This window comes from Nelumbo nucifera, chromosome 1, assembly GCF_055504915.1.
Source record: "Nelumbo nucifera cultivar China Antique chromosome 1, China Antique-T2T, whole genome shotgun sequence".
Lineage (NCBI taxonomy): Eukaryota > Viridiplantae > Streptophyta > Magnoliopsida > Proteales > Nelumbonaceae > Nelumbo > Nelumbo nucifera.
The window spans coordinates 137,662,942-137,686,386 of NC_142649.1; the positions used below are offsets into that span (position 1 = coordinate 137,662,942).

Below are 23,445 nucleotides of genomic sequence, written 5' to 3' on the forward strand. Positions count from 1 at the left end.
GGGGCCCACATCAGTGTTCTCTCTCTATATATATATATATATATATTACAACCTTAATTTGAACCCTTCCCACCCAAACGCATCATAATTCACAAGTTCTTGTATCGAGTATCGACTACCACCACCCACCAAACCAAACCAAAAGCAGAGCGTGGGTTGTGGCTGCCAGCAGCGTTGGAGCTTTTGAGGTTTTGAAAGATCAAGGTTTCTGTAGGTGGAATAACGCTCTAAAACAGCTCCACCAACACGTACGTGAAGAACAACCTTGGATCCTTTTCCAAAGCTAAGAAGCTCACTTCAACCACCAGCTTCAACCACCTCTTGCTAACTCAAAGATGAGAGATGAGCAATTGAGCAGCAGGGGAAAGAATCTGAAGAATCCCTGAGAAAAGTCATGTATTTGAGTTGTTGGGTTCCCAACTGAATCCCGAACAATAATTAATGTTATACATTTGTTCTCTAAGAGTAAACTAGCGAAGAGGGCCTTACGATGCAAGGGCTCGCTCATAAACTATTTAACTTGGATTCGATTCAAATTAAAGACTTGAGCTCGAACTCAAACTTAGCTCGAATCAAAAGGTCAGAAGTTTGAGCCGTTATTAATTCTCAACTGAATCCGGAAAAATAATTAATGTTGTACATTTGTATCTAAGATGACAACCCAATAAGATCCAAACCCAGTATGTATGTAAGATGACAAAAAATACCTATCGCTATCATTGTAATAATGATTTCATATAAGATGAGATATTTTGAGAAGGGAGGGCAAAGAAATTAGTACTAGCTAAAAGCCTGTGGATTCCAAACAAAGATAATAGAAGGATTGTGATAGGTCAGCTCTGATTAACATCCCTAACGAAGAGTTCAGACGGGCTCCCCACAATACTCATCCCCTCAGCACGTTACATCTCCCATACTTCTCATGCATGGGAAGATGTATGACACAGGGGAGATGTGCTGTGGCTAATGGGCACACGTGGGGGTGCACAACTCGTTATGAAGAAATCGGATGGGCTCTCCCATAGAGTTCAGATCTAGGCCCCACAATGTCCCACAGCACATCCCGTCATATTATTGAGAGATATCTCCTATACACGGCGGGGATGTGTAGACGTTGTGGGGCGCCCCCTTGTGAAGCACAGATGTGAACAGCCCATCCAAAGCATATGTGTGAAGCACGTTCTGTGGGGAGTCCGGAGCCCATCAGAATTCATTGGGGAGTTAGTTTTGGCTTAATTTGATGGCCAAATTGGCCATGTAGCCAGCAATAGTAATGAAGCCATCAAGTATTTATGCCCCACGATCACTCAATCACCCAATGCCTTAGTGACGGGTCATTGTCTTTATGCCCCACCAAACTCCATGTGTGAGTCATTAGGGCTGTAAATAAATTAAATCAGATCCAATTCAGATTCGAATCCGATCCGATAAGAGACGGATTTGGATAACACCGATGTGATTCGTTAGTTATTAAATATTATATATTATATATGTATAATCTATATATTATTTATATAATTATATATTATAATATATTATTATATTATATAAATAATATAATATACTATTTATATTATATCATACTTTTTCTATTACATTCTATTCGAACCAGATATTTGATAAAATATTTGAATTCGAATCATATTCTTGGAAATTCAATGGATTCTTATCAGATTCAGATGGATTAAATTTCTGATCAGATATACCCTTTACTAAATCCGATCCCATCCATTTACCGTATACGGATCACTAGTGTATTTACTCATGATTGGTTACTTAACCCATTTATGCAAGCAGCAGATCCTAAGTGCTATTTAGGGAACCTCAATTACTCTTATTGTCTTGTCAAGAGATAAAAAGTTGGTCATATTGCATATGATCCACGGTGAGAAGGTTCAAAATATTGAAATGTATTAATGCATATCGTACGATATGCATCAGTTTTCAAAACACTTTTATTCTAAATATATTTAGTTGATTGATTTTATTTATTTTAAATATTATAATTAGTGAATGACCCCGTACTAAATACGGGGAATCAATAATATGGAATTTATATTTTAATCAGTAATGTTAAATTTACATTATGGAATCAGTAATGTTAAATTTATATTTATTAATATTTTAAATAATTATTAAAATATCAAGAAATATTTATTTTAAAAAAATAGTTTTTAAATAATTAATAAAATCTATAAATATGAAAATTTAATTATTGATACAATCATTTTGTACAGATTACCAGGTTGATGTAGATTCAAGCTAGACCTAGCTAAGAAGAAAATGGTTGCTTGAGCCTACAAATATATAGGTATAGCCGGGTTAAGCTATCTATTAATATTAATTTTTATTAATTTCTAAATGTTAATAGATGTTAGATAATAACTTGCTAAATTTTAATATATTTTATTAACTTTAGTAAATTTTTATTAATTTTATTTATTAAGTTCCAAATTAATAAAACATAAACTAATTTTAGGGTCCTTTTGGTTCATAGACATAATTGAAATTGGAACCAGAATCAAAATCACCACTTCCTAATCCCTATTTAGTTCAGTCGAGAATTGAAATCAGATTCCGATTGCTATTGTTTAATTCATTTGGAGTTGGAATCGAAATAAACTACAAAATTTTCAATTTTGTATATTTTATTAGTTATTTATTATTTTATTATATTTTACTTTTCTTGTATTTTGTTAATTTGTTATTATTTTATTTATTTTTAATTATTATTATTACTTTAATATTGTATGATAATTTTATTATAGTACAATTATTTTGTTACTATTTATTAATAATAATTAATTTCTCGAAGTTATTTATAGTAAATAAATTTTCATATTTACAAATTTTAATATTAATCTTACTGGTTATAAATTCAATAATGTTAATAATGTATTAATAATCATTAACTGATAATAATTAAATTTTCAGAAAGTACATTTTAGTAATTACATTTTCCTATTTACAATTTGTAATATTAATACTAATGATTATAAAATCAGTAATAAATTAATAATATTAATATTAATATTATTGATTTTAATATTAGTATTGCCAATAATATTCATAATATTTATATGTTATTTATAATATTAAAATTACTAATGTAAGTAATTAATATTGCTGACATATATCAGAAATTTTAATGTTACTATTAGTGATTATAAAATAACTAAATTTAACGTTTAATTTATAGTTGACAGCCTACTTCATACCAAAAAAATGGAAGCTACCCCTTAGACAGTAATGGTAATAATAATATTTATATTTTAATCATAATTTTAAAATTATTGATATAAATAATAAATAATTATGACATCAGTAATTTTAATATTAATGATAGCCTTTGAATTCAGTAAATTTTAAAATATATTAATAATTACTAACTGATAATATTTTAATCAAAATGGAATATTAATATTAATGATTAATTATATTAATTATTTGTTAAAAATTAATTAATTAATTATAGTAATTATAGTAATATTCATTCAATGAATTTACATTTTCTAGACAGAGTTACTTATATTAATTATAATGAAATAATATTAATATAATAATAATAATTAATTATAGTAATTATAGTAATATTCATTCAATGAATTTACATTTTCTAGATAGAGTTACTTATATTAATTATAATGAAATAATATTAATGTAATAATAATAATTAATTATAGTAATTATAGTATTTTTATACTACTTTAATCATAATATTAAAATTACTGATATAAACAAATAATAGTAATGACATCAGTAATTTTAATATTAATGATAGTCATAATGAATTCAGTAATTTTTAAAATATATTAATAATTAATAGCTGATAATAATAATATTAGTAATAAACATTACTTATATAATTATCAATAATTATTATAAATTAATATAAATATTAAATGGTTAAATCCGAATTAATGATTAGCATTATTACAATCATTATTAATTATCAGTAATTAATTAAACCGGGTTTGTTTTCATCATGGACCGATGTAATTAATTATCAATCCGAATTAATAATTATCATTACTTTCATGGCTGTTAATTATCAGTAATTAATTATGTGTATCTAAGTAGTAGTAATTAAATAAATACCTTAATTAATAAGCAACAATTGAATGAATTAAATACCTTAATTAATAAGCAACAATTGTTGGGAATTGACTCGGTTTAAATACCTTAAACCGGTTCAAACGAACCGGGTCATCAGTAAGGAACAATTAAATTGACAGTTTGGCTTAGACCCGACCCACATAAAATCATCTTTCTTAACCCGACTCCAAGGATTCATTTGCTCGACAGAGTGACAAAACTAACCATACAAACGCCTTCGAGAGGCCAAAGAAGGGTGATTTATCACTCATTTGAACATATAAATGCATTAAATATTCAAAAATCAGAAGAAAATAACAATGGAATTTGAATAAAAAATAAAAAATAATTGAAAACACAATCAGGTTGTGATAACAGTCGCCGGTGAACAGACACCTTCAAGAGGCCAAAGAAGGGTGATTTATCACCCATTTCAACATATAAATGTATTAAATATTCGAAAAATGATAACAAAATAAGAACGGAAGAAGAAAAAAAATAAAAAATGGAAAATCCAATTCGGTTGTGATAACAGCCACGGGTGAACAGAGCTAACCAATTTAACATTAAATAACTACTAAAAAACTAAAAAAAAAATAGTGCATATAATAGACTAGCCGATTGAAGTATTGTTGAAGTTCAAACTTCTCTGAGTTGCAGAGTTCTCTAAATTTGCAATCTGCTCTAAATGTGAAGAAACATTGAGAGTTCGGTTAAATGAGATTTAAATGGAAAGAAACATTGATAGTTGGGATAATAGACAACCAAATGAAGGTTTCCTGAAGTTTAGATCTCTCTATGTTGTAGATTTCTCTAAGTTGTAGACTTTTCTAACATGCAAACCTCTTTGAATGTGCAGAAAGATAGTTTGGTTGGATGAAGTTGCATATTGTTGAGAGATGAAAATTGAAATGGTTGCCTATTCTCCTTTTTTGTAGGAAACAATGGAATTTCCCACTTCTCACATTTAGTACAAAAGAGTTAGAATTAATGATATGCTCTTGAACGGCCACTATTCAAATTGTTGACACGTGTCTACTTTTTCTCAGAAAATTTTGAAGGCCACAAAGACCCCTATATTATAGGGTTAGTGACAAAGCCCCCCTAAACTTTTATGTTGCAATAAAGACCCCCTGAGCGTTACCTCTTCGTAATTCAAGGACATGAAATGAAATTTTCGAAATGACAAAACTGGGCAAAGCAATTTCTCCTTTTGTTTATTCCTTGCCTATTTTTCTAATTTTCTCATAAACCCCAACCTACATAAACATTGGGAGAACCATTTGACAAAAACCCTGTATCACTTTTCACCAGAAGTTGTTGCCGCTATCTCACTAGTGAAGAGTTGTCCAGTATGCCATCATCGAATACAGAAGAATCTTTTGCAATACCAAAACAATCATTCACATCTTTTAACTGTCACCGTAGAAAAACCTATGTACACATATGCCAAACTAATATTTTCAAGAATTGTTGGGTTATCAAAGTTTTAAGTGAAAGGGTAAAATTGTTTGAACAAATAATAAAAAGGCAATTTTATGATTTAAAAAGCTTTCAATAGCCAAATTAGAATCTTTTCCAAAGTTAATTGATGGAACACTAACTGAAAGGTTTTTGTTGCAATGTAAATGTTCAAGGGGTTCCAAAGTTAATTGATGGAACACTAACTGATCACCCGTATATGTGTAGAGCCCAGAAAGGTAAAAATAGAAATAGTTCAGCCAGAAGAAAAATAAAAAAAATGTTCTGCTTTCTACTATTTACATTTGCTCAAATAAACAAACACCCCCTAAGGTGGAACTAGTAGTATTGTCTCATGATGGATTATTACATGTACCACTATCATGTATTTAAATTAAATTGAATAAATTTTAATACAATAACATTTCAGTTAATATTCAATTACTCACTTTTTATTTGCCTTCATTTTTTTTTTGCTAAGGCTCAGTTTGGAAGGAGTACAAATACAAATATGTAGAGTGTAAAACCTTGTATTGTGTATTATTTTGTATGTATTTGTATTTGTACTTTTTCCAAATTTAGCCTATGGCTCAATTTGGAAAGAATACAAATACAAATATATACAGTGCAAATACATAAAAAAATAATACAAAATACAAAGTTTTGCACTGTACATATTTGCATTCATACTCCTTTCAAACTGAGCCTAAGCGTGCAATTTGAGCAGACCAACTCGAATCCTGATCAATCCAGTGGACAATTTTACGTGGGCTGGGCCTGAGCCCAAAAGGCTTTCTTAATTTTTGGGTTGGGTCTGGCCTAGACCTTAGGCAACCCATGCCCTTCCCAACCTTATCCCAACTTAAGTCCGGCCCACTATATACAAATATATGTACACATAGACACATTATTTGGGTGAATACATACATATATACATAAGCATATATGTTTATGTTGAATTTTAGTGTGAGATGATTTGACTAATTTGAGTCTGGTCTGGACCTAATCCCACCTCAACTTTATCCCAACCCGATCCCAGCCCACTATATACATGTATACTGTTAGAGAATATCAACCTATTCAAGGACCACACCTAACAACTTAAGATTTTAGGTTGAATGGTTCTCTGAAATGGTATCAGAGCCACTTTGACCATGTGGTCTAGTGTTTGATCCTCATTACCCCCATTATAATTAATCAAGTTTCAGCATAAGGTATGGGTGGACCTGTGCTTGTTCACACTTCAAGCCCAATGGGCTTTCATGTGAGGGGAGCGTGTTAGAGAATATCAACCTATTCAAGGACCACACCTAACAACTTAAGCTTTTAGGTTGAATGGTTCTCTGAGACATACATACACATATAGAAACATTATTTGCCTGTACATATACATATATGCATATATGCTTACATAAACATATTCATTTATTTAAATTTTAGTGTGGACTGATTTGACTAACTCAAGCCTGAGCCCAATCTGAATACATTAAGTTTCAATGCAAGTTGGGCTCAAATTGGACAGATCGGGCTTGGCCTTGGGCCTGGTCCCAGCTTGGGCCTGGTCCCAGCTTGGGCCTTAAGCCCAAGGTCTGGGTTGAGCTTAAAACTGACCTGTTCCGCTTGACTTGCACCCTTAGGTTTCTCTACCTTTTCCTACTTTTTTTTCAAACCAAACACAGCCTTATTGTTTGCAACTTGCAAGTTCAAATTGCAAATGAAAAATGGGTTCTGTACACCAATACCTACATGCACATCGGCCCACATTTCATACGCGGGTTTATTAGTTCAAATCTGGATCTAACTTATTTGGTTCTAATATTATGGGTAGCCCCATCTGTCTAAAAACAGAACTTAGGGCCTGTTTGGTTTATGGACAGAATCAGGATCAAAATTCATCGGAATCAGAATTAGAATCACGTATTCCTGACATTTGTTTGGTTCAATTAGGAATCAGAATTGGAAACAATTGAAAATTTTCAATTTTGTATTAGTCTATTTATTATTTTATTATTATTTTATTAATATTTTATGAAATATGAATACATAATTATTATTTTATTAATACTTTATTATTATTTCATAATTAATGGCTTAATAAAAATCATTAATTTATGAATATTTTATTAATATATCATGATATTATCATTAATTTAATTATATTTTTATGATATTTTATTATTTTATTAATATTAGGGTTTGGGGGGGGCTTTTTGTCATGAGCTTTTTTACTTGTCAGATTTTGGAATGAAAATCCCATTCCCCAATAATCTCATTCTCCCATGAATGGGAAACAAAGAGTAGGAATTAAAATGGATCATTCCGATTCTAATTCTAGGCACCTATTCATGAAAACCAAATGGATCCTTGATTTTTTTTTTTTCAAATTTTTAAAGTAGTTAGTAAACATGTACGTGCATTTAGACGTGGCAGTACCTCTAAGACAAAACTATTTATAATTCATGGGCAATTTCTAAACGGTTATAACTTATAAGTGGATAGTTTCTGAATAGTTGAGTGGTGGCAGTTTCTGAAGTAAGAATAAAGGATATATATGCCCTTTTTATGCCCGCTATGTGCTTGGACAAGAAAAATAGAAAACGTCCAATAAAATTTTCAAAAAAAAAGCGAAATCCGCTCTTTTATAGGTAGTATACATACTTTACTTATAAGTTTTTAGTAAATAAGTAATAACTATTACCATGTAAAATTTAAATTAGTAATTGTGAAGAAAAACAATGACTCAAACACCAATGAATACACATGGGCTCCCCACAGAGTGCATCCGACAAATACATTACGTAGCATTAGGAACATCTCCCGAATGGAGTAAGAATCTCCAACCAATAAAACATGTCCCAACAACCTATCTGACACTATATCTTACCATGAGATGGGACCCACCATTAAAGTGTTGGAATATATGTATGAAATGTGTGGTGTCAAATAATTAAAGTGATGCATACCAGTCCGGCCCCCAATAATCTACTACTATTTTTTTTTGGAGCCTCCAATAATCTACTACTTATACATACCAGTCCGGCCCCATCGATAAATAATTAAGGGGATGCATCAATTCCAGGCACCATGTTGGGAGAATCACAAAATCAAGCAAACTCTAATCAAGTTCCAAAAAACAGTGAAAATAATATTTTTCTCTCTTTGTATGAATCTATTAGGAAACAATTTAGTAGAGCTTAAAACAAAAAACAAATATACAAGAATACAACTAAATTTACGTGGAAAAACCTTCCTGGTGTGGGAAGATAAAAATCCACGATCACAAAAAAATTCCACTATCAAGAAAGTGATTGTACAAGTGTTCTCTCTAGATAAAACTAGAGGCATATAATCAGCAAATCATCAAGAAAATACATTCATTGGAAACTAACAAATATCTCAAGATAATGGAGAAATCTTACCCAAAACATAGGTACTTTTCACAGACTCAGATCTCATAAATAAGTGAGCCAAACCAGATCTCCACCGTTCAGATTGAAGAACCTTAAGTCGCGAACATGCCTGCAAAGTTTCAGCTCAGTCGAACCACAAATGACCTTCGATCGAAGCACAAGATGAAAACTGTGCAGCCTGGAATTTGAAAAGTCTACTCCTTTTCTCTCTGTTTTTACACGGGATTCTCTTCCTTTCTCTCTAATCTTCCAGCAGCCAACACCACTAGAAGGTTATTTTCTTTGACTATTTTCATTTGGACAAAAATACCCTCGTCCATGGACTAAAAAATAGGGGTGTTCATGGATCGGGTTGGGTCGGTTTAGTGGGATAACTGACCCGACCTGGTCGGGTTACCTAAGGTGGGAACCGAAACCGACCCACTGATAGGCCAAACCGACTTGGTCGGTTTGAGTCGGGTTGGGTCGGTTTCAGTTTTGCCCCTGTACAAAGCCAAATAAAACTGAAATATGTATTTAAATATATATATGAATATAAACAAAAATATACATACAAATAAAATATATTGGAAATTTATAATATATATTTTCTGGAAATATATATCTCATATATTTCAGAATATATATTTTTTAGATATAAATTTTTTTCAGATATTTTGGTTTTTATGTAAAACTGAAATATCTTTATTTAATAGTTTTAAATATAAAATATATTTAAATTAAAACTGAAATATATATTTAAATAAATTAGGTTTTTCATAAAAACTGAAAACTGAAGTTTTTATTTTTTAAGATATTTTCTGGAAATATATTTAAAACTGAAATATGTATTTTAAAATATATATATATATATATATATATAAACAAAAATATACATACAAATAAAATATATTGGAAATTTGGAATATATATTTTCTGGAAATATATATCTCATATATTTCAGAATATATATTTTTTTAGATATATTTTTTTTCAGATATTTTGGTTTTTATGTAAAACTGAAATATCTTTATTTAATAGTTTTAAATTTAAAATATATTTAAATTAAAACCGAAATATATACTTAAAATTTTAAATAGATTAGGTTTTTCATACAAAACTGAAGTTTTTTGTGCAAATATATCATCATTAACTGGATTTTTTTCAAAGCTTAAACTTAAACACTAACCTTTGAATGACTGAAGTTGAGACTTTGAGAATGAGACTTGAGCAGTTGAGCTTGAGGGAATGAGGGGGCAGACCAACCAAGTTAGAGAATAGAAGATTTTAAGAGAAGACAAAAGTGGTCAATAAAATAAAAAATTAGAAACCTTCTAAATTCTAATCTAGGTAAAAAACTAAAAAATGACACCTAATTGAATTCTAATTGTAATTGCCTAATGGGTTTCTAGAGTTCTAGTTCTAGTAGAAGTCTAGAAGTAGAAGACTAGTAGGAATTAGGAAACTATTCAAACTAGGAAGTAGGAACTACCAAACTAGTAAATCTCTAGGTTGGTTCGGGTCGGGTTGGTTTCGGTTTTTACGCAAGAAAATCGAAACCGACCCGATATATCGGTTTTTGTATGTGCCCAACTCGAAAGCGACTAGTACGGATGAAAACCCGGCCGACTCGGGTTGGGTCGGTCCAGGTTGGTCGGTTTGGTCGAGTTGGACATTCTTATGAACAGCCCTACTCAAAAATACCACATGGGCTTCTTGGGCCATCCTCCACATAAGAGGGAAACCCAATACACCAAGTTTACGTCCAAGATTTAGTAGATGTTGTTTATACTAGTCTGTCTACGAACACTGTTTCAGTTAATAGTTAAGAACTCAGAAGATTAGACTTGTGAAGTTAGGATGAAGTTCCAAGATACAGAATGTAGCTTGATTGGTTTTTCCTAATGTATCTTGTCGTTGTGTCAATGGATATCCGGGCCTTGATCAGTAAGATCTGGGTCCAGTAATTGATTGTGTCCAAACGATATAATACTAATCAGGATGGTAATTTTCTCTATCCCCGTTGAGTATTTGTTTTATTGCCTTAGTGGGAGTAGAGGGAACATGAAGGGACTGGGATTGGTGGGATGGGAGAAATTCCTCGTCCACCCTAATACTGATTACATATATTAAAATATTAAAAAAATATTTATTTTAAATAAATTTATTTTTTAAAAATAATTTTAATTTAAAGATTTCATAGATTCGGTCCCATCCAAGATCAAGGATGGAGGGTGACAAGAATTTCTTCCAAAGTCGGGGTCAGGAACAGAGTATGGTTCTTGCGGTTCCTATTAGGTTATGTTTGGTTTGTAGGAAAATATAAGGAAAGGAAGAGAAAGGTAATGAAACGTTTACATCCCTTGTATTAGTTTTCCTGTCTTTCTCTTCCTTTTCCTACCTTTTCCTTCAAACCAAACATAGCCTTAAGGATAACTAATTCCATCCACACCATATCCTAAACAGAATTTTATAAAACTTTACTTTAAACATTTTTTACTTTTATTGTTTGGTTAGGCATTGCTTTAACTTTTCTTACTTTTCATCTCAACTTAACACCCCATAAAAGTATGCCACATAAGTTGGGGCATTAGGGGAAATACGAATTTAATGTTTCCCTACTTGTTTCCCCCAATGCCCGATGCCCACTAGGGGTGAACAAAAAGACCAAAAAACTGAATCGACTGAAACCAAACCGAAAAATCGTTAACTGAATCGGTCTGTTCGATTTTGATTAACCAGTACAGAAAACCGATAGTTAACCGAACCGACCAGTATACATATATTTTTATATATTTTATATATATTACAAATTAATAAATATGCATTATATATAAATATATATATATTTATAATATATGATATATTATTTATTATTTAAAATATAATAGTTTATATATATATTTATAGTTTTTTATTATATATTTATATATATTTTATAATATATATTGTAAAAATTAAAAAACCGACAAACTGAACCGACGATTAACCAAACCGGTCAACCAGTTAACCAATAGGTTTTGGTTCAATTTTGATTACTGATTTTTCCAAAACCAATACTACCGATTCAGTTACAAAATATACCCCACGGTTCACTTAACCGAACCATGAACTGTTAGACAGTTTTGTATGCCCTTAACTTCAATCAGAATGATGTATTTTATGAGTTTATTGTAAATGAATAAAAGTGCATATTTGATTCATGTTCCCTTGGTATGTTTCTGTGTAATACCCTTAAACTGGACACTTAATGAGACTTGTGTTAGTTTAGAATGTTCATAGCTAGTGGATTGGTCTAGGGAGACCTATTCTGACAAGGTTGACACTGTGGTGCCACCAAGTCGGTTGGGTGGCCTGTCTCAACTGCCAGGGTGAGACCCTAGGCACATGTGTAGGATTAATTGAATCTATGAACTGGACCAGATTTCTAGTATTGCCCTGGACCTTGGAGATTGATGGGCAAAATTGGAAAGTTACACCCGACCCCTAGACTCGATTATGATACTACACTAGGTGTCGGATTGGGCGGTCTTTGATGTACCAATCAGTGAGATCCTTAGCGGGGGTCAAAACCTGGGTATGTTGGGACTGTCCGAGAATTCATCTGAGTGGGTGATCATAGTGATAGGATCAACCCCTTTGTCAGACAAAGGTAATGATCGGGGATGCACTCTCACTGATGGAAACCAAGACTGCCGGCAGCCGATTTCAACCGTTGAGATTTGCTTTGCAAAGTATATTTTATATGAGATATAAAAGTATATATATTATGGTTTCTAAAATGTTTGCAAGAAGGCTTTAATTCCCGGGATCCATATAAGTGGAGAGTGCAACACTGTTCCTTGCAGCTGAGGGAGAGGTCCTCTCTTGTCGGGTAGTGTATGATCATTATGGGCTGAGAGGTTAAGTGTAAGACCATTGAGGATAATACCTGATGGGCTAATCTTGCATCTGCCCACAGTCCCTAGGTGTTGAAAGGTGGCTTGGCCCAGGGACCACTTAGGGTAAGTGTTGGGCCCATAGAGCCCATTCGATGGGTTTCAGGGGGTGCACTACCTTTAACAGTGTATTCGGCCAAGCCTTGAAACAAAGGCTGGGCCGAACCCATGTGGCTGATGTGTAGATCAATGCTTGGGTCCCACGCCATACAAGGAAGCCCAACTGGGCAGCAGTTTGGAAGGTTAAATGAGCACATAAGCTTAATGGGCCTAAAGCCCATTTCGAACTGGGCTATTCATTTAGTTAATTGAAGGGGCGAATTCTGAGATGGATTAGCAGATAGGATATGGTCTTGACCCTATCCACTCAGAGAGTCCAGATCTGAATGTGATTCAGATTTAGAAACCTCCTAATGAGATTAGGAGAAAACTAATCTAATCTGCAGATAAGATAAGGGTTTATCCCTATCACCTAAAGAGAAGTCTTATCCAAATATGATTTAGATAAGCTGCTCCTAATTGGATTAGGAGAAGATCCTTTAGGTTAACAAAAGAAGGGGGTGGCAGTCTAAGAGACACACATCAGATTTCCTTTAGTGCTGAAAACAAGAAGAGAGAATTTTGCACCCTGCGAATACTCTCTTGCCGCCTTCCTGTTCTTGCCGCCCTGTTTGCTAGTTCGATCTCCAGTTGTGGGAGAAGTCAAGATTGGATTTTTGCATCAGTTCTTTGAGAAACGATTGATAGGAAGCTGTGCTCACGTACCATCCTGTTGATTCTTGCGAAGAATAGAGTTCTTGGAGAAGAACACTGCTGATTCTGCTCCATCCTGCACTGCGCCATCTTTAGTGGGAGCAGTCTTTGGATCCTTCCTTGGGAGTGAACACCTCCATTGGGAGATACTACTTTTCTGTATCAGGTATAATTCTCTCCTATTCCTTTTGGTTCAGATCTGGTTCAGTTTACAGTTCAAGAATGATCCTTGAAAATATGATTTTCTAAATAGGGAATGTGATTCCCAGTTGAAGGAAGAGAAAAATTTTTTGAAATTCGCCCCTTATTCCGCAATCTTTGGACGTCCATGGGATGGATCTCTCATCCCCTCATGAACACTCCTTGCCCACGGAACCAAACACCCTCTTCATTTGTCTTGGTCTATTTATGATATGGCCTATAGGGTCCCACACCCAATCCATCAATTAATTAGTACTAAGTTTCAAACCGAGCATTTGAAAATTGAGAATTTCTTTCGTGTGGAACGAGAATAGTGGGGCCTAATTAATAATAACCCATTGAGTCTGGACTTTTTTTTCTGGTTAGGAGTTAGACCTTATTTGTTTTCACCCATAAAGCCACAACTAGACCTGTTGAAGGGCTGGACTAGATTTTGCCTAAACAGAAAATTATTAGGCCTGAGCCTAAGTCTGGCCTGACCATTGGATCTAGATTTTGAGCCTGAGCTTGGTTCTATATAAAGCCCGAAGCTTGACTTTGATAGGTATTTTATAACATATTAATTATATATTATTAATAATATATTATATACTCTATAATATTTTATACATTAATATACATAATACTTTTTTTGCTATTAATTTTATTATTATATAATATATTATGTATTATTAACATATATATTATATTTTTGTTATATATTTAATATTATCGGGTCAGACTTATTTCAGAAAATCCGAACCCGAGCCCATGGGCTTAAAATTTTGTCCAAGCCCGATTTAAAACAGGTCAGGCCTACCTAGCCCATTGGGCTACTTGGCCCATGAAAAGGTCTAGCCATAAGCCCCAAACCCAGGTGTCCCAACCCACCCTAATTGTATCCACTATCCAATTATGGTTGGGTAATGGACCCATACCTTGTTACAAGGAAAATTTCTAGGTCGTAGAGATGTCCTAGTTACACAAATAGTTGATGTTTGATTCGAGGCGTTTCGAATCGAGGACACAATTAAATAGTCCTGCCAACTGGATAAGACTGAGGTGGAAGGACGAAACTACGCACTGAGATTTGCAACCAAGGGAAAGGTCAGAGGCACGAGGAGTTGTTCTTCGGGTAGATACTCTAACGCTCAAGTCAGTTGGGTAGAGAAAGACGTGGCCGGGCCGAACAAGTTGAAATAATGCTAGTCTGGGCAAAAGAGATAGTGTAGAGAGGCATTCAAAAAGTGTTCTTCCAAAAGTCTCTTACCTACCTTAAGTGGGTGATAGCTATAAATATATAACTCTAGCAAGTGCACTAGTTATCAACTAGTATAATAATATCGTTCCCACGGGGATTTAACAAAATAAGTATTAGAATCACAGTCTTCCCTAATTATTTGGACAATCAAAATTTAGATTTAAGGGAACAAGAACTACTGAAAATAAAAACTGGAACAAAGAGAAAATGGAAACAAAGGTGATCACTAACCGAATATGCAATGATGAAATCGCTAGGACTTTTGGTTCACCTAACCAATGTAATGAATATTGATGGGTCCAATTATCCAAGACTAATTGTTATTCCCATAAGCTGAGATTTTTCACAAATTTATTTAATATTCTCTCTCGAGATATACTAAACCTACGCCCATCAGGTAACCCTTCGATCTCTTGAGTAGAGCTCTCAAGATGGAAGTGCATTAGGTCCAACAAAACCATTAAATTCAGATGAATCATTATTATATATCTCTATATACCATTCAATTCACACTATGAATTATTCTATCAATTATGTGAATTCCTCTCTCAATTCATTCACATAACCCAAATCAATTAAGAGGTGGCCAAGCTCTTAATTGCATTAAGCACAATAATTCATAGACTATATGGAAATCACAATCTTAGATAAATCAAGAAGATAAAAATATATTCATTAACATGGTTAGGCTTTCCATAGCCCTAGCAAGAAACAAATCAGTTCATAATGGAAGAATTAAAACAAACAAAGGGGAAGAAAGAACTCTTGAATTCGCCCATAGTGTTGAGATCTCCTCTTCTTCAAGTTTCTTGAATTCTTGAACCTTTCTTGAATCCTTCTTGACTGATTGCTCCTTGCTTCTTGATTCAGATCAGAAGTTGAATGATTGAATGATTCAGTGATCAAGTGATAATCCTCCTAATCTGCCCCCTCCTTTTAGATCAAAGGGGAGAGGGTGGTCTCCTACTTTCTCTTGAAGTTGATCTTTTCAAGAAATAGAAAGTCCTATCCTAATTCTAATCCTATCTCTTTATCTCTTGAACTCAATCCCTTTTTCACTCTAAGATTACATCAAGAATTTAGATCTAGAAGGATTCTTCTTAGTTTCTTGTTATTAGATTTGTAATAGACCTCCTTTGCGAATTGGGCTTCAGCCAGGCTTTTCTGCGAGTTGGGCTTCAGCTGCGGATTGGGTTTTCCTACGAAATTTCCCCGACTTCGGGCCCAGATTTGACTTCGATCCAGGCCGAATCTGAGAAAGCCCAAAATATGAAAGTTGTGGCTTTTTCTCTTGTCGTTCTAGTGGATCTTGAATCAGCCCATTCGGAGTTCAGAGACGTGAGTTAGGCCCAGATCACTAGACGATGTCGAAACTATGAAAAAATCATCCGATTTGTCTTTCTTTGCTCTTGATGCCTTATTTCACACCCTGGACCAAAATACAAGAGATATGAGTCCAATTAGATGCTAATTTAGTATAAAAGACAGAATAATTGGGGATAAAAATATGTAAATTCTACTCTCATCAAATCCCCCACACTTAAACTCTTGCCCGTCCTCGGGCAAGACAAAACTCAAAACAAAATTAAAACAAGAACAAGCTAACTAAAAGATGGTCTTGGATTTTTCTCAACAGGGTATTGGTTCTCCCGCAAGCCTTGATTAGTATCCATGCTTCTTCCCTTCGTCCACTTCTTTTCCTTTTTAACTTGTCCAAGAATAGTCTTAAATCGCCAATCCTCATGTCCCCAAGTGAGATCGACAATCAAGGGGAGCATGCATCTCTTCGCATGAATAATTTAGGGCTAGAGTAAGCCCTCTTTGTTTTCATAATCACATGTAACAAGATTCAAAAATACCCTCTCACGATTTTTCAGAACAAAACAAGGAATGTTACTACCATAAGCTTGCTTGTGTGTCACATCTCCACCACTTATCATGAGTCCACTGCATCGAAAGGTGAATTAGGGTTTGGGATCTAAGGATGAGTGCATTTTATGCTCCATCTCACCCTTTTTTTATTCTTTTAGTGTGAGTTCATTTTATGCTCCATCTCACACTAACTCTTTTTTCTCTCGGTGTAAGTGCATTTTATGCTCCATCTCACATGAGTTCTTTTTTTTTTTTTGGATAACACGTTCCAATACATGAACTCATTATCGTGGTCTCAACATGCCTAACAAAACAAGTTCTAGAATAATCAACCCCTGTTTGTCCGTTAGAAACCAAATGCTCACATGGGTCAACTCTGTATTGCATCTTGCCCGTTGATCATTCAAACTATTGAAATACCTTCCATAGCCAAAAATTTCAGCTAGATTTGCCTGCATCCTTTCTTGTCTATCCTACCTAAGCACATGATTCAAGGTGGTTTGCAATCATTCAAAAACAAGTTTCTAAGGAGTAGAAATTTCAAAAGGAAAGGTTAAAAAGTGATGATCAAAGCATGCTAGAGTTCAAAAAAATTTATCAACCCCTTACTCCTCCCCCACACTTAAGATATACATTGTCCTCAATGTATGAAATATGCATGATAAGAACAAGGAGAGAGATTTAAGAGGACTTCTCTGAATGCCTCGTTGAGATCTTGCAGATGTGAGATACGAAAAAGAGAAAAACACACTCATAAGAAAGAAGAAAAAAAAACTAAACAAACAAGTAACTAAACTTTATGGGTTGCCTCCCACAAGCGCTCGTTTTAAGTCGTGAGCTTGACTTTCACCTTTTCTTCATGGCGGTTTCAAGGAGAGAACGGACCCATGGTGGGTGAGTTGTTCTCCTTCGATGTAATGCTTCAACCGCTGTCCATTTACCTTGAATGTATTCCCATCATCATTATGTATTTCAATCGCTCCATGAGGGAATACTTTAGCCCCTTTAAAGGGTCTACCCCACTTGGTTTTTAACTTCCGGTGTTTCCCTCTTTCATCCTTCATAGGTGGGTTTAAACCTGGAATAGGGACCTGCACAATAGATGGGAGGGGTTTTGTGTGAGATGGAGGTAAAGATGCATTATGAATTGTAAAAGAATCTGGCTCAGAAGTCAAATTTCGCAATTCCGATTTCAGTACAAACTTCTGCTCTGCTTGTTGCAATTGGTTAGGACTATTGTTAAGTGCAACTTTCAGCGTATCTTCTGATTTAGATGTGTCTACTTCGGCTGCACCAACATCAATGCTATCGATTGCATAAATTTCATGTTCAATTGTGTTGGGATGTTCCATGGTTTTAAATACATTGAACACCACTTCTTCACCATTGATTCTAAGGGTGAGTAGACATTTTCGCACATCAATTAAAGCATCACCAGTAGCAAGAAAAGGTCTCCCTAGAATCAACGGCATTGTCCTATCTTCCTCCATATCCAACACAACGAAATCAGCAGGAATAATAAAATTGCCCACTTTGACCAAAACATCTTCTACTATTCCCCTAGGATATTTAATGCTTCTATCAGCTAATTGCAGGATAATAGTTGTAGATGTTAGTTCATGCAGTCCAAGTTTTTCAAAAATAGAATAAGGCATTAAATTTATACTAGCACCTAAATCACATAAAGCTTTTTCAAATTCAGTATTCCCTATGGTGCAAGGTATAGAAAAACTCCTTGGATCCTTAAGCTTTGGGGGCAATTTCTTTTGAAGAATTGCTGAACATTCTTCGTTTAGTTTTACCATCTCACCATCCTCCCACTTTCTTTTGTTGGACATTACCTTTTTCAGGAATTTAGCATACTTCGGCATCTGTGACAATAGATCAAGAAGAGGAAGGTTAATATGGATCTTTTTAAACACTTCCAAAAATTTCTCAAATTGTCTATCTAATTTAGCCTTCAAGACTCTTCCAGGGTAGGGGATAGGAAGTTTAATTTCATGTAAATTTAGTTTAGGGGTGCTTCCCTCATTCTTCTTTTGTAAATCGGCCATTTCAGCTTTCTTGTCATTTTCTGGGGCTTCGCCGATTGTCTTCCCGCTTCTTAAGGCTATGGCGTTCACATGCTCTTTGGGATTCTTTTCTGTGTTGCTAGGCAGCCTTCCTTCTTTCTTCTCTGATAACATGCTCACAACCTGCCCCATTTGAACTTCTAAGTTCTTAATCGATGCTTCATGGCTTTGGAATCTTGCTTCAGTAGCATTGATGAACTTAGAAATCATCTCTTCCAAATTACTCTTTTTTTCTTGTGGGGGCGGCTGTGGTTGGAATCCCATGGGTGCCTTTTGATGATTGTTGCTCCAAGAGAAGTTGGGATGACTCCTCCACCCTGGGTTGTATGTATTTGAATATGGGTTATAATTTGTCCTGCCAGCATGAGAGATAAAATTAGCATTCTCATGGGAAATAAAGGACTATTTAATTGACAATCAGAATTGGCATGTCCTATTTGTCCACATAAATCACATGAGATGCTAGATGGTGTATTAATGGCTGCAATATTAAAAGCATCAAACTTCTTATTCAGACTAGCAAGTTGCACAAATATGGCTGCAAGGGAATCGATATGGTGTACTCCCCTCTGATTGGTTCGATCATTGCTCCATTGGTAGCTGTTTGACACCAACTCCTCTATTAGGTCATAAGCTTCTTCCGGTGTTTTTCTCATGATCGTACCATCTGCGGCTGCATCAATAATAGATCGATTAGAGGGGTTAATACCATTGTAAAAAGTCTGAATCTATCGCCAAGTTGGTATCCCGTGGTGAGGACACTTCATAAGCATTTCCTTGAATCGTTCCCCTGCTTCATACAAGAACTCCCTCTCAAATTGAGCAAAAGTGGTAATATCATTAATTAACTTTGCTGGTTTGGAGGGTGGGAAATATTTAGCCAAAAATTTCTAGGTTAAATCATTCCAAGTGGTGATGCTTCCTGCAGGGAGTGAGTTGAGCCAATCTTTAGCTCTATCACACAATGAAAAAGGAAATAATCTTAACCTAATTGCATCATCACTAACTCCATTGTGTTTAAATGTATCACATATTTCAAGGAAGTTAACGATGTGTGCATTAGGGTCATCACTTGGTAACCCACTAAACTGAATACTAGTTTGGATCATTTGAATTATTGCAGGCTTTATTTCAAAATTATTGGCATGGATGGTAGGCTTGCAAATGCTGGATGTCACCCCATCAATGTTTGGACAAGTATAGTCCAAGAGGGTGCGATTTCCTTCTGCCATCTCTCCTTCTATCTCTATGGCTAGTTCGCAAATAACAACCTCTTCTCTTGCTTTTCCTTTGTTGGCCCTTTGCAACAAACGAAGGGTCCTCTCAATCTCAGGATCGAATTCTGCTAATCCTTCCTGCCTAGTGCGTGTCGTGCACTAGTAATTCTGAACTAACAAGAATTCGAACAAATAAAAATAAAAATAATAACAGAAATAAAAAGAAATAGGAAACAATAATAATAATAAAAATAATAACAGAAATAAAAAGTCCAAATTAATCAAAGTTAACAAATTCTAATATTATTTTAAGATTAAATCCCCGGCAATGGCGCCAAAAACTTGATAGCTATAAATATATAACTCTAGCAAGTGCACTAGTTATCAACTAGTATAATAATATCGTTTCCACGGGGATTTAACAAAATAAGTATTAAAATCACATTCTTCCCTAATTATTTGGATAGTCGAAATTTAGATTTAAGGAAACAATAACTACTGAAAATAAAAACCGGAACAAAGAGAAAATGGAAACAAAGGTGATCACTAACCGAATATGCAATGATGAAATCGCTAGGACTTTTGGTTCACCTAACCAATGTAATGAATATTGATGGGTCCAATTATCCAAGACTAAATGTTATTCCCATAAGCTGAGATTTTCACAAATTTATTTAATATTCTCTCTCGAGATATACTAAACCTACGCCCATCAGGTAACCCTTCGATCTCTCGAGTAGAGCTCTCAAGATGGAAGTGCATTAGGTCCAAGAAAACCATTAAATTTAGATGAATCATGTATATATATCTCTATATACCATTCAATTCACACTATGAATTATTCTGTCAATTATGTGAATTCCTCTCTCAATTCATTCACATAACCCAAATCAATTAAGAGGTGGCCAAGCTCTTAATTGCATTAAGCACAATAATTCACAGACTATATGGAAATCACAATCTTGGATAAATCAAGAAGATAAAAATATATTCATTAACATGGTTAGGCTTTCCATAGCCCTAGCAAGAAACAAATCAGTTCGTAATGGAAGAATTAAAACAAACAAAGGGGAAGAAAGAACTCTTGAATTCGCCCATAGTGTTGAGATATCCTCTTCTTCAAGTTTCTTGAATTCTTGAACCCTTCTTGACTGATTGCTCCTTGCTTCTTGATTCAGATCAGAAGTTGAATGATTGAATGATTCAGTGATCAAGTGATAATCCTTCTAGTCTGCCCCCTCCTTCTTTTAGATCAAAGGGGAGAGGGTGGTCTCCTACTTTCTCTTGAAGTTGATCTTTTCAAGAAATAGAAAGTCCTATCATAATTCTAATCCTATCTCTTTATCTCTTGAACTCAATCCCTTTTTTACTCTAAGATTACATCAAGAATTTAGATCTAGAAGGATTCTTCTTAGTTTCTTGTTCTTGGATTCGTAATAGACCTCCTTTGCGAATTGGGTTTCAGCCAGGCTTTTCTGCGAGTTGGGCTTCAGCTGCGGATTGGGCCTTTCTACGAAATTTTCCCGACTTCGGGCCCAGATTTGACTTCGATGCAGGCCGAATCTGAGAAAGCCCAAAACATGAAAGTTGTGATTTTTTCTCTTATCTTTCCAATGGATATTGAATCAGCCCATTTAGAGTTCGGAGATGTGAGTTAGGCCCAGATCACTGAACGATGTCGAAACTGTGAAAAAATCATCCGATTTGTCTTTCTTTGCTCTTGATGCCTTCTTTCATACCCTGGACCAAAATACAAGAGATATGAGTCCAATTAGATGCTAATTTAGTATAAAAGACAGAATAATTAGAGATAATAATATAATAAATTATACTCTCATCAGTGGAGAATACCTATTTATAATTGGGTGTCCCTGTCCCATATGGATAAGGCTTTTGAGGTTGTCCAGGGCATCTGTTGTGGTCTTTGGGAGGTTCTCTCTTATTTGGCGGAATCCGTTTCTTTGTCTGTGCAAGACACCCCGTGATATCGACGTAGATTGCCATGTGGCATCCTTGGCCAAGTTCAACCATCACCTGAACAACAACTTCTATTCAGATGTTTTTGTTAATTCTAATATCTAGGAAATAGGAGAACTTCGAACTGTATTTTGTGTTTACCATTGTTGTTTTGCTTTTAAGTTGTTGGAATTGTCGTCAGTTGTACATGTGTTTGTTTAATGAAAATCGTCGTTACCAAAAAAAAAATAAAGAGATTCTTAAAACTGATTCATCAATACACGCCATATACATAACGAATTAAACAGAGAAATCCTTTCTTTTTATAGCTACATAAGAAAGGCGATCATGTCGCCAAAATGAATGGGATATCCTACATGATCGCAGGCTAAGATAACCAATTTGACAAGCCAGAGACTTTGTTTTGATCAAAATGTTCAGTATATTGATATATTTGTATTTTAAATAATTACAAGTTATAACTCTGAACAGAAATCACAGTGACGCTCAACATATCGCTTGTTCATGTATATTCTCTTTGGTGTTCTGTCTCTCCAAAGACTCCAACTGAACCCGTTCTCAGTCTCAGCTTCGCTTCAGTTGAGACCCCAGCAGCTCAAGTACATGACTTTCCTCAGCGATTCCTCCGTCTGCTTCATCCTCTTCGTGGTTTTCTTCATTGCAGAAGAGGAAGAAGAGAGCTTCTTCGCCTGTGAATATGATCTCAGATTGTTGTTAGCATGTTGGTGCAGCGACCGGATAGTGTAATTCCATCTACAGAACCCCTGATCCTTCAGGACCTCAACTGCTCCAACGCTCGCCCCTACGATCCAAGCTTTCTTCGTCGAACCCGACGAACTCATCCCTTGCTCTCCCCTATCCCCAGTACAACTGTTGACCGAACCTTGTCCTCTTTCAATTTTCAATGACGGAAACAAAGTTTTAGTCTAGGAAGGCGAGAACTGTATATATAAAGCAAAGAGTCGTGGTGGAAGGTGGGAGTCGGTAGAAATAAATTTACAAAACCTGTGGAGCCAACCGGTTTCAGAAAAAAACAGACAAAGCTGGTGGGTCCTAGTTGCCAACAGCTTCCCCCTTCCCCTGTAAGTATGCAGATTTCTTCGAAACCATGGCAGAAACGCCAGCAGTGAAGCTTTCATTTAAATTTCAAACCACACCTGGACGCACATGTTGAGTAATAGTTACGTTAACACATACGTAGAACATTTGAGTCTTGCGAAAATTACAGCC

General features: G+C 34.7%; 1 protein-coding gene and 1 non-coding gene across 2 annotated transcripts; one reads left to right on the plus strand and one right to left on the minus strand.

Moving 5' to 3' along the window:
• The first annotated feature begins 19,765 nt into the window (after positions 1–19,765).
• On the plus strand, positions 19,766–19,872 carry LOC148803887 (small nucleolar RNA R71). Its single transcript, XR_016081700.1, has one exon. It is a non-coding gene; the product is annotated as a small nucleolar RNA R71 (small nucleolar RNA).
• A 2,555-nt stretch (positions 19,873–22,427) lies between these two features.
• Positions 22,428–23,147, minus strand: LOC104612256 (uncharacterized). The gene has a single exon (XM_010279614.3). The coding sequence runs from the start codon at positions 23,055–23,057 to the stop codon at positions 22,791–22,793; it is 267 nt and encodes an 88-aa protein (XP_010277916.1). The 5' UTR covers positions 23,058–23,147; the 3' UTR covers positions 22,428–22,790.
• Between the last annotated feature and the right edge of the window lie 298 nt (positions 23,148–23,445).

Excerpts from the sequence above, each read along its gene's own strand:
- LOC104612256 (XM_010279614.3), bottom strand. The coding sequence starts at position 23,057 with ATGAGTTCGTCGGGTTCGACGAAGAAAGCTTGGATCGTAGGGGCGAGC.